The following is an 18,603-nucleotide window of genomic DNA, read 5'->3' as shown; positions in this document are numbered from 1 at the left end:
CCCCCCATACACACACACACACACACACAGACACACACACACACACACAGCACTCATTACCACACACACACACACACACACACACACACACACACAAGCCACCCCCTCAACAGACATACAGATGTAGCCACCTTTATCTTGAGTGGCTGAGGAGTTTGTCCCGATCGAGCATATGCAGCGTAGGGAGGCGCGCCTAGTCACAGAGAGGCGTACCTAATCGCACGGAGGCAGACATGGCGTTTGGCGTTACCTTTACGTGTAATACCTGCGATCAGCCACCAGATGTCGCTTTTTACAATCACCACTGCGCATGTGTGTGGTCTCCCGTAAAATACAATACTGAAATACATAATAAGGACTACTTTACTAAGGCGTCTCATTACGCTGCATACAGTAAATACTCATTACGCTGCATTATTTAATACAGTACTGTATATACAGTACGACACAGACGCAAATAGTACAGCATACAGTATATGATCCATCTACAATACTTTATGAATACTGTATGTGAGCGTCCAAGTCCCGCAGACAAAACATACTGTAAAACCAGTAGTGTACACTGTCGCAAATGGATGTGTGTTAGAAGTTCACTATTGCCTCTCAAGATTAGGAATTTTGTACAGTATGTTATCGTCCTAATCCCGTAGCCATTACAGCATAATCAAAACCAATGGGTTTATACATTTGTCTGCGGCGAAGTGGTGAAGTGTTTCGCTTCCTATACTCAGAGTCCCGGGTTCGATTCCTTAAGTACGAATGCATGTTAGTTTTTTTCAGACACTTTATTATTTTTTTTATTCACATAAACCAGGGCAAAGCTGCATGAGCGGTTCTATGCGATCGAGTCCGGTGTACCATAATGTGCAGGTTCTATGCAGGTTAAGGTTCTATGCTCCGTACAGTACACATACAATTCTGTAGCTGGGCAGACTGAATAGAAATGGCTACCACCTATGACTCCTTGCCCCACAGAGGCCCTAGGCTACGGAGCAAGTAATACTATAGTCCAGATTGTACAGACTATGGGGCAATGCTGAAGGAGCGTCACAATCCCCTAGCTAAAATACACAGTATGCACATTATGGTACACCGGACTCATCGCATAGCACACTGGCAAAATGGCCGCCGCCCCTGAACCCTTGTGCAGGTTATGGGGCAATGCTGAAGGAGCGTCACAATCCCCAAAATACACAGGGGCGATGGGGATAAGCTACTGTAGGATTGCATACAGTATTACGGTACACCGGACTCAATCGCATAGCACACTGTCAAAATGACCACTACCCCTGAACCCCCACCTCCTGAACCCCCACCTCGTGGCAGGCAGCAGTCGGGTATGGAATGAGAAATGGCATAAGCTGTGCAAGCTACGGGGCGATGCTGAAGGAGCGTCACAATCCCCTAGCCAAAATACACAGAGATAAGCGAGGTCTATGCACATTACAGTACGTTACACCGGGCTCGATCGCATAGCAAACTGACAAAACACAAGTTTTACATAAAGCAGGCCAAAGCTGCAGGAGAGTTTCTACTGTAAAGGTTCTATGCACCGTATGGTACTGTACACATACAATTCTATAGCAGGGCAGACTCAATTGAAATGGCTACCGCCTGTGACTCCTAGCTCCTAGGAGGCACTCAGCTATGGAGCAAATAACAGCACAGATTTTGCAGGCTACGGGGCAATGCTGAAGGAGCGTCACAATCCCCTAGCTACAATACACAGGGGCGATAGAGATAATCGAGTGGCTGGAGGGGGGGTCCCCTTGATTTAAGGGGCCCCCACTCCTCCAGGGTACCCCGGCCTGGTGTGACTAGTTGGGTATTTAATTCCATGGCCGCAGGGACCGGTATAAAAGTGTCCCCCGGCTGTGCATTATCTGTCCAGCTAGTGGAGCCCAGTGCTGGTTCAAAAAATATGGGGAACCCCTACGCTTTTTTGTCCCCCTTATTTTTTGCACCAGGACCAGGCGCAGAGCCCGGTGCTGGTTCTAAAAAGATGGGGGATCCCGTGTCCATTTTTTCCGTATTCCTGCCGGAATTCGACCGCAATTGCATATACTGTACCCCTTAATGTCACTGCTTACAGTATACAGTATTTAGACATGAGCTTGTGTACAGTATCTGTCATGAGGTGCTTTTTTCCCTGACACTATAACTTTTTTCTATTGTAATATACTACGGCCCCTTAACCCCTGCACGCCTTTCGGGGGTTCAATATATGGAGTATTACCTGCATTCCTAGTTTTGTTAGTGTTTGAATATTGCACAATGATAGGGCGTCCGATGGTGAAGGGGGCGTAGTCCCTTGCAACAGGAAGGGGTTTGGGGAGTGGGGACCGCGGATGGGGGAGGGGGTATGAAGGCGCTGTGAGTGGGGTAGGAGCAGGGGTGTCGCAGGTGGGGGATGGCAGCTGCAGGGCTGTTGCGGATGGAGGAGGGGTTCCGAAGGCGCTGCAGATGGAGAAGGGGTGGGTGCGGGTGTGCAGTGGATGGGGGAGGTGTCCAGGGGGCGCGGTGGGTGGGGGAGGGGTGGATGCGGGGGTAACGTGGGTGGGGGAGTGGCGGGTGCGGTGCTGTTGCGAATGGTGTAGGCGATGCGGATTGGGAAGGGCCTGCTGCGTGGGTGGGGTAGGGGATCCAAAGGTGCAGCGGGCGGGGGAGAGCCAGATGCGGGGTGTGGCGGATGGGGGAGGGGCTGCTGCAGATGGGGGAGGGGTTTGGAAGACACTGCGGGTGGGGTAGGGGGTCCGAAGGCGCAGTGGGTGGGGGTGCCACGGGTGGTGGAGGGGCAGGTGCGGGGGTTTGCGGGGGATGGGGAGGGGTCCATTGACTGTCTTACAATGTAGATAAAATAATACAGTGTATTATTACAATAACAAACAAAAAAAAAAAAGAAGGCACATCACGTCTCGAACCCTGGACCCCCAGCGTGGGAGGTGGGAGCCTTCACCCCTAGCCCACGACGCCTCATGAGAGACTCCCAATTTCATGTGTGAAAGTACTGCAAACAGCGCCCGGCCCCCACCCCATTGGTGTTGGTTTATGCCTTAGAGGACTCGGACGCTCGCATTTGTAAAGCACGGTATTTTCCACCACCTCCTGCTAGCCTATTGCCCTTCCCCCCTGGGAGCCTGCACAGATCATGCAGTAGACAGGGAGGGAATTCAGGTCATGTGCAATACACAAACGCCGAATATCTACTGTATAGTACTGTTTTGCTCACTTAGTAGCGTCAGAATACACTCATTTCTACTCATTGCCGTTGTGCAGTTGCATTTAGCGTAAAGAATCGCTCCTGCAGATGTACTTTGATTTATGTGAAACCTGTGTGCATCCTTCCATTGGATGTATTAGAGAGAAATTTTTTTTTTTTAAATGAATGTCACGGGAACACATAAAAAAAAAGGTTGGCATTTCCTTCCCATTGGTGTTGGTTTACAGTATACCGTAGTGGACTCGGACGCTCATGTAATTGCATTTCAAAGGCACAGTACAGTACGGTATTTCCCATCGTCTCCCCCTACCCCCATCGCCCTTCCCCCCTGGGAGCCTGCACAGGGAGGGAATTCAGGTCATGTGCAATAAACAAATGCTGAAGATCTACTGTACAGTACTGTTTTGCTCAGTTAGTAGTGTCAGAATACCCTCATTTCATTCCCGCTGTTTAGTTGCATTTAGCGTAAAGAATCGCTCCTGCAGATGTACTCTGATTTATATGTAACTTGTGTGCACCTTTCCATTGACTGTCTTGCAATGTAGATAAAATAATACAGTGTATTATTACAATAACAAAAAAAAAAAAAGAAGGCACATCACGTCTCGAACCCTGGACCCCCAGCGTGGGAGCCTTCACCCCTAGCCCACAACGCCTCATGAGAGACTCCCAATTTCATGTGTGAAAGTACTGCAAACAGCGCCCGGCCCCCACCCCATTGGTGTTGGTTTATGCCTTAGAGGACTCGGACGCTCGCATTTGTAAAGCACGGTATTTTCCACCGCCTCCTGCTAGCTACTGTAGCCCTCCATTCCCAGACGCTCATGTATTTTAAAAGCACGGTGTTTATACATTGTCCTGTACATTCTTCCTTTTACACAATTACTGTAGTTGCGTCTCCATACACATACTGTACAGTACTCCATACTTTTTCCACCGCCTCCCGTTACGCCTACAGTATTGCCAGAGCTGTAGATCAATCCGCCGCTATACTGTACGATCGAAAGTACTGGATTGGTGGAGCATTAGCCACACAGTGGTGGAGATGTGTAATGCATGATGAGTATCTAGATCGCCTCAACGCGCCTACCTGTGTTTAAACTCAGCTATCGCCTTAGCGTGACTAAACGCCCGTCTCGGCAGAGAAACAGTCAAAATAAAGGTGGCTACATCTGTACCTTACCGGGCTCCATTCAGCAGCAGCAGGCCAGCAGCTACTTGTGTTGTCTAGGGAGCAGAACTTCTTTTGTGTGTGTCACTAGTGAGACATTGGCATCAGGAGGAAAGGAGAGGACTGAAGGAGAGGGGAGGGGCGGCCATCACTGCTACTGACTCTGTCACACTGACAGGTGAGAGTGCAGTGCCGGGGGCTGGGAGAGTTATGGAGGCTTGACACCCTGGTAGCTTCAGCACTGGTCATCAGTAGACCAGGCCAAGACTGAAAGCATACTTTCCAACATGACCCATTCCAGGAGGGACAAAATGCTCTGTTCCTGGACTTCCCTCTTAATTTATTATTGCCATCACCTGTGTTGAACTAGTTAATTTATAAGAAAAGGGTTTCAGCACAGGTGAGTGATGGCAATCATAAATTGAAAGGGAAGTCCAGGAGCAGAGTATTTTGTTCCTCCTGGCAGGGGCATTTTAAGAGAGGAGGGGACCCGCGTGCAGCCTCTATTGCGGGCCCCCTCCTCTCCAGTGGCAAGTAGACTCTGGCATAATGCCAGAGTCTACTGTGCATGTGCAGGTCTCCGGCAACATAGCACCTGTGCCTGGGAACATCTCCAGTACGCATGCGCAAATCACTCAGAAATTACAGCAGTGGCCATTTTCCAAGTGATTGATGTCCGCACTGCAGGGCCGCCAGCCGCGGGACTCCGGAGGGTTAGGTATACTATTCGGGTGCAGGGTGTGCGGTGTGGGCCCCCTGGACCCAGGGGCCCTTGTGCACTGCACCCATTATAGAAATGCCTATGCCTCCTGGAATAGGTCACATTGGGATGTATGACTGAAAGAGATAGCCATCATTTTAATTTGTTTTTTGTGGACTCAGTGATGCCCCTTGGCAGCTGCCTAAAGCTGCCTTATGCCCCATACACACTAGAGGAGAAAGTGAAAGATCTCGCTCAGAAGGGCCGACCTGAGCGGATCTTTCACAATCTCGTCAATGACCTCCTCCCTCGTCTGAACATGCACAGACGAGGGAGGTCCTCGTTAATGACAGCCATGCTGCGCCATTGTTCCCTCTACCGCCCCTTCCCCCCTTCCCCACCGTTGCTGCCTGCCACATTGGCAAGTGTGTATGCAATTGCCGATGCCGGTTCCCCTGCCGGTTCCAATATCGGCATCTGCGGGGATTGGGTAGTGTGAACCTTTATTGCATGATATGTTCAGAATCAAAATCAGAATCAGAATCAATTTTATTAGCCAGGTATACACATGTATACTAGGAATTTGTTTTCGGTTTCCAGAGCATCAGCCAGGTATTCACATAGAAGGGGTAAACACATATGACATACATAAAGTACACAAGTAAAACACAGTAATACTGTAAGCTACAATTCCTAACACGAAAGACTACAATACCATAAAATGGGAGTGTCTACCATCCAGCAGCAATACCTGTGCAATATTACATTAAAAGGAGATTTAGTTAGATCCTCCTAGAAGTTGTTCAACAGGTGGATTGCCTGTGGTAAGAAACTTTTAAACTTCTAGCTAACTTTACAGGTAACGCCCTTTGTAGCCTGCCTGATGGTAACAGTTTGAGCAAGTCGTGGCCAGGATGTAACTGATCCCCTGCAATTTTCCCTGAATGCTTCTTAGCTCTGGACAGGTACAATTCTTGAACAGAGGGAAGGTCAGTCCCAACTCTCTTTTCTGCCATCCTCACCACCCTTTGTAGCCTGCATCTGTCACTCTCATTGGCAGAACTGTACCAGACTATGATCGAAGAACATAGCTCAGACTCAACAATGGCAGAATAAAAGAGCAGCAGCAGTTTTTTTGTAACACTGAACTTCCTAAGTTGCCTCAGGAAGAACAACCTCTGCTGTGCCTAGAGTCGATGTTGTAACTGCATTTCAGGTCCCGAGAAAGTTTGGTCCCCAGGAACTTTTCCAGATATGCATACGGACAGTGATGGACTGGGACATGGAGGGCCCACCGGGGAATGTAGTTGTAGTAGTAGTAGTAGTAGGAGCCCATGTATAGGGGTGTGGTTAGTCTCCCAGGGGTGTGTGGCCAGCTGCAACAATGGCTTCACTAACCATTAAAGAATGCATGGTCTGGGCCCCTTGATATATATATATATATATATATAAATACTGCTAGTGCACGCATGATAATGTACCAGATTTATAACTGCAATGCACTGTAGAGATGACACCACAGTCAACTGCACAGTTTAGAAACCGATCTCTAGAAGAGGAGGTGGGCCCATAGGCAGTGGGGCCCACCTGTGGTTTCCCCTGTACCCCCGTGGGCCAGTCCAACCCTGCATACGGAGAGAGAAAATCTGATAATCATGAATCGGTTTCTGAATATTTTACTAAATAGAGCCCTGTATAACTAGTTGCCAGTTCAGAAGAAAATAACATTACAGAACATTACACAAATGTATTTATGTTATCATCTTGTTTGCAGTCTAGGGATAGCAACGATTTTATTTTCTCAAGACGACCTGGTTATGATCCATTTTCTGAAATCGACCCTGCAAAGCACCAATGCCCAGAAAATGAGACTGCTATACATAATATGTTTGATTTACAATTTGATGCTTTCCTTGTGTTTGCGGTAAGTCAGAACTATGTCTTATTCCTTTTATGTTTCATGTATGTCTGTTATTATCTGCTGCTTTATTTGTAACTAGTACCAAATTCTTATGAATTGGCATTTATATGCATCACAGAGATGAATGTGTTCCATGAAAAAGACCCACCCAATCGCAGCAGTCACTAAAATATGCAAGGTTCAGGCAAGGCGGCCTCACATGTATGCCTAATGTATTTCACCTCCTTATCACTGACAAACATAAAACACATACCATTGTCTTGTCTGATGTACATATGACAACACCATTCTTACACAAGTATGACATACAGTATTATTTCCCAGTGTAATGTATAAGGCGATAGAAAAAACAAAGGGGTTTGACTGCAAAAAAGTACATGTGTGAAGGTACAGTGGTCTTTGTAAGACATAACCTATTGTACTGGCAGTGTGCATCAGCACATGAAAAATTCTAAAATTCACATTCTAAAATTTGAAATGAATCATTAACATTAACGATAGACTGTGGTACTAGCAATAGCAGTTTTGACTTTCATGTTCCCTATTTTCAGTGCTTTGAATTGCATTTTGATTTTGTGCCATAGTCAGTAAATGCACACTTACACACTTTTTATTTTATCCCTCCGGGAGACTTCCCAGAGGGGGAAGCAATTGGTCGTTGTGGGGGACAGGTAATATGTGTCATTAACGGTGGAAACTCCCTTAAGTCCAGGAGTTTTAATCACAGCCTGCAACATGGCATTTAGGAGCTGATTGACTTGACTTTATCTCCATTAACTTTATCTCTCCAAATCATAGCACATAGACCCTTGTTCCTTTATAATGGTTGGCCAAGCCTCTGTGGTGGCTGGCCACACTACATGCATGGGTTCCTATTATTGCCTTTCCCTAGTGGGTCCTTCATGTCCCAGTCTGACAGTATTAGTACATTATATATGTAAGGAGCCTTAGTAACATATTTGTTTATTCCTGGCCCTTTAAAGCTGGGGCCACACAATTTATTTAGAAAAAAACCCTGTATATTATTGTTTACTGAACAAAATACTGCGTTGTATAAAAAAAAAAAACTTAGACAATTCACGAGTAATACTGTAGTTTACTTTCTTGGCATCTGTAGAAAATACAATTTATGTGTCTTTTAAAAATTATTTACTATATTTAATTTAACCTCTAACATTTTTTTCTTATAAAGATACACAATCTAAAAATTTTTACCAACACTCGCATAAGTAAACCTCCGACCTGTGTTCCAATTGGATTCACTGGACGCTCTTCAGTGCATCGAAAAAAAGAGAAAAGCACTAAAGGTAATTACATAGTATGTACTAAACATCATTTATATTAATTGGACCAGTTAAAGGGAAATTTGTTACTATATAAATACATATTATTTTGATCATTTAAATGTCATAAAAATGTTGATCAATTAGTGATTTTACTATTTCATTCTAAACTGTAAACTGATAAGAAATACCAGACACAATGATTGGAGAAAAAGAGGTTACAGTCCAAAGAATTGTATTAAATATATTTGAATCAGGCAGAGTGGCAACAACTTCAGCATAAGCCAAAAAGGGCAATAAAATTGATGCAACACCCACTCTGGCACAACTAGGATTGGGGAGTAACAATCCCTTCACTGGCCTAGTACTTGTCCATCCATAAGATTGCAATCAGGTCCTCCCTTGAGAAAGAGACAAACTTTACGATATCAAAAGGGACATACTCCTTAACAACCCTTGTTCCAAAAGTGGCCACAGTAGAGCACTGCTTCCCTTCAAATCCAGGTTCAAAGAGCTGTGGCCCACCGCCCAAAAGTGATCTTATAGAACCCAATCATAGGACGGAAAAAAGAGACCCTCAATAAACAAAACCAGGCCATCCCCAGCTAAATGGACTCCATTATCCTGGCAAGCTTTCAACATCTTGTACTTGTAGATCTGCAAGAACTTGATAACTCAACCTCCCATACTAGCCACAAAATTGGGGTATAGCCGCATTACATATAAACACAGAATTTGACGGCAGATAAGAACCACTTGTCCCATCTAGTCTGCCCTTTTTTTAACCACATTGTTATCTATTTGAACCTTGATTCTATGTAAGGATATCCTTATGTCTATCCCATGCATCTTTAAATTGTTCTGCTGTCTTAGCCTTTACCACCTCTGCTATGAGGCTATTCCACTTGTCCACTACCCTTTCTGTGAAGTATTTTTTTCTCAAGTTTCCCCTGAACCTACTTCTCAACAGTTTCAGTGTATGTCCGCATGTTCTAATACTTCACTTCCTTTGAAAAATGCATCCTTCCTGTACCTTGTTAAAACCTTTAATATATATGAAAGGGAATTACTGAAATAATGAGAATTACTAATATGTAATACTCCATCCTTCAAGGCTTTTTGCCATATATCAAATGGACTCCCTTGAATATTAAGCAACATTGTTGTTATCATTATTTCTTTTATATTACAAGAGTCCTTATATTACTGGAATTATCGATACATAATATTCTATCCTTTAAGGCTTTTTGCCATATATTAAGAAGACTTTGTTGGATATTTAGCAACATTATTGTTATTATTACATATTTTTCTACACTGTATGATTGAGTACACTAGTTGTTGAATTTGTTGCTCAAATCAGGACTTCATAACAGATTAAAATTAAGTAATGTGATTTTCACATCGACAACCCTGCCTTTTGGCCTATTCCTAGAAAACCTTCAGCTAAGATTATGGAACACACAAATTCCTTCTCCCTTTTATCTCTCACTAATATTTATTTAATTTTCCAGGAGAAGATCAAGAGCTGAAGAAGCCTCACACAAGAGGATACTTCCCAGACACCTGGTTGTTTGATTTAGTTTCTGTGGGGTATGTATTACTCTGTTCCAGCTATCATACAATGTCTAGCCTTCTTACTGTAGTTGTTGTCGTACATTTTGTTAACTTACAATTGTCTAAGCAACATGAGATGCAAACTATGGGGCTCATTACAGCAATTTGTGCTTTTTTTCTTCTGCTCGTGTGCGCCAAATAGTGACTTGAATGCATTTTGCCAGGGCCATAACTAGGAGTGGGCAAGCAGTGATGTTGCACAGAGAGCAGGGGGTAAATGGAATAGGGTGCAAGAAGCTGGAGGTCCAGGATGTTGACCAAGTATGGCCATATTTTTAAAGTGGTAATCATTTACAAGGCAAAACCATCCTGGTTTTGCTTTGTAAATGATTGGGACTTTTAAAATACAACCATTCTTGTCCGAAATCCTGGACCTCTGGCTTCTCGCACCCTATTACATTTACCCCCAGGCAGTGGTGCAAGTAGAATTTTTTTTAGTGGTACTAATAGTAAAAATGGGTGTGGTCATGTGTCATGAGGGGGTGTGGTCACCCAAAACTAGGGGTGTGGCTACATGACAATAGGGGCATTGGCACATTATGCCAAACACCACAATGCCCCTTACACATTATGCCAAACACCGTAATGCCCATTACACATTATGCCACACACCATAATGCCTAGTACGTATTATACCACACACCATAATGCCTATTACATATTATGACACACTGTAATGCCTATTACATATTATACCACACACCATAATGCCTATTACATATTATGCCACACACAGTTATGCCACTGACACCATTTTACAAAAATGGCCCTTAAAAAGTATGCCCACGTGGTGGGCTGGACCATATTTCTTAATGGTACGCTGTACCACCTCGTACCATCCTACTTTCAGCACTGCCCCCAGGGCTCTGTGGGTGGCACCATTGCAGTCCCATGGTACCAGCATATGGCTAGCTGTGTGCCTGGAGCTGCACCCTGTAGCCAGTATCGCTGCTGCAGTGCCGCCTGGAGTGTTCGGTAATCTGTATACACTGTAGATATGCACACTGCAGCAAGTACAGCCACCCAGAGCATCCTGAGGATGCCCCAGACAGTGCTGTCCTTCCCAGTGCTGGCAGCCCCGCCCCCTTCGGCATGACACCATGTGCTCACCAGGTGTGGTTGGCACGGTGATTGAGTAGGGTGCAGTATAGTGTGCAAGATTCCTTAAAGTAACAATGCACTGCTCAAATGTTCCTTCTTTAAGCAACAATATAGTTATTAACTGTATTATAATGATAGCCCATTTTCCACTATTAATGGAATTAAATGTCCTTGGAATATATAATGATGACTTTTAAAGACTCCTAAGATGCTGTGAGCAGCGCTGGGGTTTGGAACACACTGGAGCAAAATATCACTAACTGAATCTAGATTTTATTGTATATATATATATATATATATATATATATATATATATATAATAAATGGCAAAATGAAAAATGAAAAAACAAAGCAAAACATGCACTTAAAAACACAGAACAAAAATTATTTACACCTAAATACTTTTGATGCTAAGGTTATTAAACATTGTAAAGGGGAAAAGTGGAGCATACAATCAGATCCCAGCTATTGTTTTATAGAATGTTCTAGATAAGTGATAACTAATTACTAGTTTGGCTATGAACAGAGCGTGCAGCTTGTAGCTTGTTTAAACTAACAGAGAGAGGGGCTATCCGCTTTTGTTTGATCACTCATCTACTAAAAATAATCAGCTAAGCACTGAGTAGCCCATGGTCTAGGCCCCATGATGTAGGAACCGATGTAGTTGGTTGGCCCAAGTACTATATGCTATTGCAATGGCTGCTGTGTAATGTGACATGGACCTCATGTATGCTATACAGGGACCCTGGAGAGGTGATATCGCTGCCAGCTCTTGAGGGATCCTCTGGTTTCTGTAACCATTACTCAGAAAGAGTATTGAAAAGAGAACCTGTTTTTACAATACTGAGGCTGGATGTATTTTGACTAGATTTGGGCAACTACAGCATGTAAAGCAGACTGGGTCAAGACCTTCACGCGACTTGTCTCTCAGTTTCCATAGATAGTTTAATCCTTTAAATAGAAATCTCTCTTAATGGCAGTAGAATGAAAATCACATTTAATCAGATAACCCCTGTAATTAATGAGTGAATTATCCTAACGCAACCCACTTAAAACTTGCTAACATATACCGTAGGAGTTGGTTGAACTAAAATTCTTTGTAGTTCTTTTGATATTGTATGTATCTGATTGGCTACAAGTTATTCTAAGCATACCCATTTCATTTAATCTCTTCCTGATCCATGTTTCCATAGTTTAGAATAATGATCACAAATTCTCTGAACCTGGTCGCATTCTCCAGTAGATTGTTTCACGTTAGAAACGCTTCTTGTTTTAATTAGAGATGAGCGGGTTCGGTTTCTTTGAATCCGAACCCGCACGAACTTCACTTTTTTTTCCACGGGTCCGAGCGACTCGGATCTTCCCGCCTTGCTCGGTTAACCCGAGCGCGCCCGAACGTCATCATGACGCTGTCGGATTCTCGCGAGGCTCGGATTCTATCGCGAGACTCGGATTCTATATAAGGAGCCGCGCGTCGCCGCCATTTTCACTCGTGCATTGAGATTGATAGGGAGAGGACGTGTCTGGCGTCCTCTCCATTAGAATAGAGATAGATAGATTAGATAGAGAGAGATTGTGCAGAGTCGCAGACAGAGTTAGTTTACCACAGTCAGTGACCAGTGCAGTTGCTAGTTAACTTTTATTTAATATAATATAATATCCGTTCACTTCTCTCTGCTATATCCGTTCTCTGCCTGAAAAAAAAAACGATACACAGCACAGTCAGTCACACAGTGTGACTCAGTCTGTGTGCACTCAGCTCAGCCCAGTGTGCTGCACAGTCATCAATGTATAAATTAAAAGCTTATAATTAATTGTGGGGGAGACTGGGGAGCACTGCAGGTTGTTAGCAGGAGCCAGGAGTACAATTATATTAATTAACAGTGCACACTTTTGCTGCAGGAGTGGTGACCAGTGCCTGACCACCAGTATAGTATTGTTGTATACTACTAATATCTCTTTAAATATCAACCAGTCTATATTAGCAGCAGACACAGTACAGTGCGGTAGTTCACGGCTGTGGCTACCTCTGTGTCGGCACACGGCAGGCAGTCCGTCCGACCAGAATTGTATTATTTATTATTATATACCTACCACCTAACCGTGGTTTTTTTTTCATTCTTTATACCGTCATAGTGTCATCCTAATTGTTACGAGTATACTACTATCTCTTTATCAACCAGTGTACAGTGCGGTAGTTCACGGCTGTGGCTACCTCTGTGTCGGCACACGGCAGGCAGTCCGTCCGACCAGAATTGTATTATTTATTATTATATACCTACCACCTAACCGTGGTTTTTTTTTCATTCTTTATACCGTCATAGTGTCATCCTAATTGTTACGAGTATACTACTATCTCTTTATCAACCAGTGTACAGTGCGGTAGTTCACGGCTGTGGCTACCTCTGTGTCGGCACACGGCAGGCAGTCCGTCCGACCAGAATTGTATTATTTATTATTATATACCTACCACCTAACCGTGGTTTTTTTTTCATTCTTTATACCGTCATAGTGTCATCCTAATTGTTACGAGTATACTACTATCTCTTTATCAACCAGTGTACAGTGCGGTAGTTCACGGCTGTGGCTACCTCTGTGTCGGCAGTCGGCAGGCAGTCCGTCCATCCATAATTGTATTATTATTATAATATATACCACCTAACCGTGGTTTTTTTTTCATTCTTTATACCGTCATAGTGTCATACTAGTTGTTACGAGTATACTACTATCTCTTTATCAACCAGTGTACAGTGCGGTAGTTCACGGCTGTGGCTACCTCTGTGTCGGCACACGGCAGGCAGTCCGTCCGACCAGAATTGTATTATTTATTATTATATACCTACCACCTAACCGTGGTTTTTTTTTCATTCTTTATACCGTCATAGTGTCATCCTAATTGTTACGAGTATACTACTATCTCTTTATCAACCAGTGTACAGTGCGGTAGTTCACGGCTGTGGCTACCTCTGTGTCGGCAGTCGGCAGGCAGTCCGTCCATCCATAATTGTATTATTATTATAATATATACCACCTAACCGTGGTTTTTTTTTCATTCTTTATACCGTCATAGTGTCATACTAGTTGTTACGAGTATACTACTATCTCTTTATCAACCAGTGTACAGTGCGGTAGTTCACGGCTGTGGCTACCTCTGTGTCGGCAGTCGGCAGGCAGTCCGTCCATCCATAATTGTATTATTATTATAATATATACCACCTAACTGTGGTTTTTTTTTCATTCTTTATACCGTCGTCATAGTGTCATACTAGTTGTTACGAGTATACTACTATCTCTTTATCAACCAGTGTACAGTGCGGTAGTTCACGGCTGTGGCTACCTCTGTGTCGGCACACGGCAGGCAGTCCGTCCGACCAGAATTGTATTATTTATTATTATATACCTACCACCTAACCGTGGTTTTTTTTTCATTCTTTATACCGTCATAGTGTCATCCTAATTGTTACGAGTATACTACTATCTCTTTATCAACCAGTGTACAGTGCGGTAGTTCACGGCTGTGGCTACCTCTGTGTCGGCAGTCGGCAGGCAGTCCGTCCATCCATAATTGTATTATTATTATAATATATACCACCTAACTGTGGTTTTTTTTTCATTCTTTATACCGTCGTCATAGTGTCATACTAGTTGTTACGAGTATACTACTATCTCTTTATCAACCAGTGTACAGTGCGGTAGTTCACGGCTGTGGCTACCTCTGTGTCGGCACACGGCAGGCAGTCCGTCCGACCAGAATTGTATTATTTATTATTATATACCTACCACCTAACCGTGGTTTTTTTTTCATTCTTTATACCGTCATAGTGTCATCCTAATTGTTACGAGTATACTACTATCTCTTTATCAACCAGTGTACAGTGCGGTAGTTCACGGCTGTGGCTACCTCTGTGTCGGCAGTCGGCAGGCAGTCCGTCCATCCATAATTGTATTATTATTATAATATATACCACCTAACCGTGGTTTTTTTTTCATTCTTTATACCGTCGTCATAGTGTCATACTAGTTGTTACGAGTATACTACTATCTCTTTATCAACCAGTGTACAGTGCGGTAGTTCACGGCTGTGGCTACCTCTGTGTCGGCAGTCGGCAGGCAGTCCGTCCATCCATAATTGTATTATTATTATAATATATACCACCTAACCGTGGTTTTTTTATACCACCTAACCGTGGCAGTCCGTCCATAATTGTATACTAGTATCCAATCCATCCATCTCCATTGTTTACCTGAGGTGCCTTTTAGTTCTGCCTATAAAATATGGAGAACAAAAAAGTTGAGGTTCCAAAATTAGGGAAAGATCAAGATCCACTTCCACCTCGTGCTGAAGCTGCTGCCACTAGTCATGGCCGAGACGATGAAATGCCAGCAACGTCGTCTGCCAAGGCCGATGCCCAATGTCATAGTACAGAGCATGTCAAATCCAAAACACCAAATATCAGTAAAAAGCCTCTTTTTTTCTTTGCGTCATGTGCTGTTTGGGGAGGGTTTTTTGGAAGGGACATCCTGCGTGCCACTGCAGTGCCACTCCTAGATGGGCCCGGTGTTTGTGTCGGCCACTAGGGTCGCTAATCTTACTCACACAGTCAGCTACCTCATTGCGCCTCTTTTTTTCTTTGCGTCATGTGCTGTTTGGGGAGGGTTTTTTGGAAGGGCCATCCTGCGTGACACTGCAGTGCCACTCCTAGATGGGCCCGGTGTTTGTGTCGGCCACTAGGGTCGCTTATCTTACTCACACAGCGACCTCGGTGCAAATTTTAGGACTAAAAATAATATTGTGAGGTGTGATGTGTTCAGAATAGGCTGAAAATGAGTGTAAATTATGTTTTTTGAGGTTAATAATACTTTGGGATCAAAATTACCCCCAAATTCTATGATTTAAGCTGTTTTTTAGGGTTTTTTGAAAAAAACACCCGAATCCAAAACACACCCGAATCCGACAAAAAAAATTCGGTGAGGTTTTGCCAAAACGCGGTCGAACCCAAAACACGGCCGCGGAACCGAACCCAAAACCAAAACACAAAACCCGAAAAATTTCCGGCGCTCATCTCTAGTTTTAATGAGTTAAAGGATGGATTGTAATCAAAAAATAGAAGAAAAAACCCCAAACAAACAGATCAGATCAGTATATTCATGATGATTGCTCTTCCTGCTCCTACACATAGACCTACACATGGATCTACTTGTTACTGTAGCTACATTGGAATTCCACTGTGTCATGTTGAAATAGTAGCAGCATTTTTAAGGAACTGTATGTGTCAGTTAACACTGATACATTAGTAGTATTGTTGGCAGTTGTATTTTTGTAGTTGTAAACTTTAATACTGCATTAACTACAAGATAATTATTTTTTTTGTTACATTATTCATTATTATTATTATTATTATTATTATTATTGTTGTTAATAAACACTATTCATTTGAACCCAGCACTAATCTTGTTTTACAGCCCAGAGGGACACACAGAGCTGAACCTGACTACCCCTGATAGTATCACCAAGTGGGTAACTGATGCTGTCTGTCTGGGAAATTCTGGAATTGGTGAAATAAAGGATGTTGGGCTCACCACCTTCCAACCATACTTCATCGACCTGATATTACCCTACTCTGTGGTACAAGGAGAGACATTTACAATCCAAGCACTGGTCTTTAACTATGTGAAGAGCTGTGTGCTGGTAAGTACAGTTATAAAACAATAGGAGAATGTTCCATTAAGTTTGCCAACTGTAGATGTCAGCCTACCATACCACAGAGCCAACTGTGCTCTTTTCAAAGATCCATCATGGGTGTAACTTTAGTGGTTACAGTGGGTGAATACAAAACATGAAATGCACAGTGCAAGATGATATTAGGTGCCATGTCACACAGGAGAGTGTGTCTAGATGGTGTGGGCTGTAGTTCATGCTTCTGTACTACATACTAGCATCCAATTTACATGATTTTAGCTGTTTTTATCAATGATTTAGAAACAAAACACCAGGATCTGCACACATCTATAGTGGAGATATGATTACCCCTGGAAATAGTGAAGGCGCCATTTTCCAGAGATATGTGCATGCACAGTAAGTTCTGACACAGTGTCAGAGGCTACAGTACGCATGCAGCAATGAGAGGGTACAGGCAGGCTCAGAGGCTGCACACAGACCCACTCCACTCACAAGATATCCCTGAGTGGTAAATTATCCTGCTGGACAGATATTACTATTTCCCTTTGGCATGTTATACCCCCCTCGTATGGCAGGACACCAGTAAGTTGAATACTTAGAAAGAGATGATCAAAAGATCTTCTCAATGTAACATAGTAACATAGTAACATAGTATCTGAGGTTGAAAAAAGACAATTGTCCATCGAGTTCAACCTATTTGTGGTCTCCTATGCATGATGATTTGACTAAAATTTCTGACTGATGCTGCTGTCAGCCGTTGCATTTTATGCCTATTTATAGTAACTATAATGCATGACTATGCACCATACCCCTGTATATGCCCTTAGGTTTTTCCTTGTAAATTATTGCTGGTTTAAAAATACGGGCAGTCTTGGCTGAAATTCGGGACCCTATTACATTTCCCCACATATATACTTAATCAAAACGGCATTACCTACCACGTTATCACATTAATAATCATCTTAATAACCATTCTCTGATGTTTTTTTAAAGAGACAATTACTTACAAGGCAAAACCATGCCTTGTAAGTGATTGTCCCTTTAAAAAAACCTCAGAGATCGGCCGGCAACCCGCACCTCTGGTGATCTCAGACTGCATTACACCCCGCCGCATCTATATTTAAACAAACATCACAAGTAATAGATGTAGAAAGTAATTATTGATTAATTATTTTATTTTTTCTTATGTTTTTCCATTATTTAAGTTTCTAAAACTATAAATGATGATACTATACTGTACAGTATTTGCAGTTTAATTATGTTGTTTTCAATATAAGCTTGTCATCGATAATTATTCATATACAGGTTGAGTATCCCATATCCAAATATTCAGAAATACGGAATATTCTGAAATATGGACTTTTTTGAGTGAGAGTGAGATAGTGTAACCATTGTTTTTTGATGGCTCAATGTACACAAACTTTGTTTAATACACAAAGTTATTAAAAATATTGTATTAAATTACCTTCAGGCTGTGTGTATAAGGTGTATATGAAACATAAATGAATTGTGTGAATGTACACACACTTTGTTTAATGCACAAAGTTATAAAAAATATTGTCTAAAATGACCTTCAGGCTGTGTGTATAAGGTGTATATGAAACATAAATGCATTAGGTGCTTATATTTAGGTCCCATCACCATGATATCTCATTATGGTATGCAATTATTCCAAAATACGGAAAAATCCGATATCCAAAATTCCTCTGGTCCCAAGCATTTTGGATAAGGGATACTCAACCTGTATTGGTTTCACTTGAACAGTAGTCATTACAATTTAAAATCATATCAATCTAGTCTTTTAATTCTGTTACATTTTTGAGATTTATCATTGATCCGTTATCTGACCCATGTTAGGACTGTTTGATGGGTTTACAAAATCCAATTGCTATATTCTAAATATGAATTAA

The 18,603-nt window shown here is 42.7% G+C and overlaps 1 protein-coding gene across 1 annotated transcript in view; it reads left to right on the top strand.

The window, feature by feature from the left end:
* LOC135056657 (alpha-2-macroglobulin-like) overlaps nt 1-18,603 on the top strand; it is a 221,455-nt gene that overhangs the window by 135,603 nt on the left and 67,249 nt on the right. The window contains exons 16-19 of the mRNA XM_063962103.1: nt 6,866-7,015; nt 8,205-8,319; nt 9,810-9,888; nt 16,477-16,702. Coding sequence (XP_063818173.1) covers nt 6,866-7,015; nt 8,205-8,319; nt 9,810-9,888; nt 16,477-16,702 — 570 coding nt within the window. The remainder of the gene's footprint in view (nt 1-6,865; nt 7,016-8,204; nt 8,320-9,809; nt 9,889-16,476; nt 16,703-18,603) is intronic.

The sequence above is a fragment of the Pseudophryne corroboree genome, chromosome 3, assembly GCF_028390025.1.
Source record: "Pseudophryne corroboree isolate aPseCor3 chromosome 3, aPseCor3.hap2, whole genome shotgun sequence".
In the NCBI taxonomy this organism is placed as follows: Eukaryota; Metazoa; Chordata; class Amphibia; order Anura; family Myobatrachidae; genus Pseudophryne; species Pseudophryne corroboree.
The sequence above is the reverse complement of the archived record's forward strand: the minus strand, read 5'-3'. Positions and strand labels throughout refer to the sequence as shown.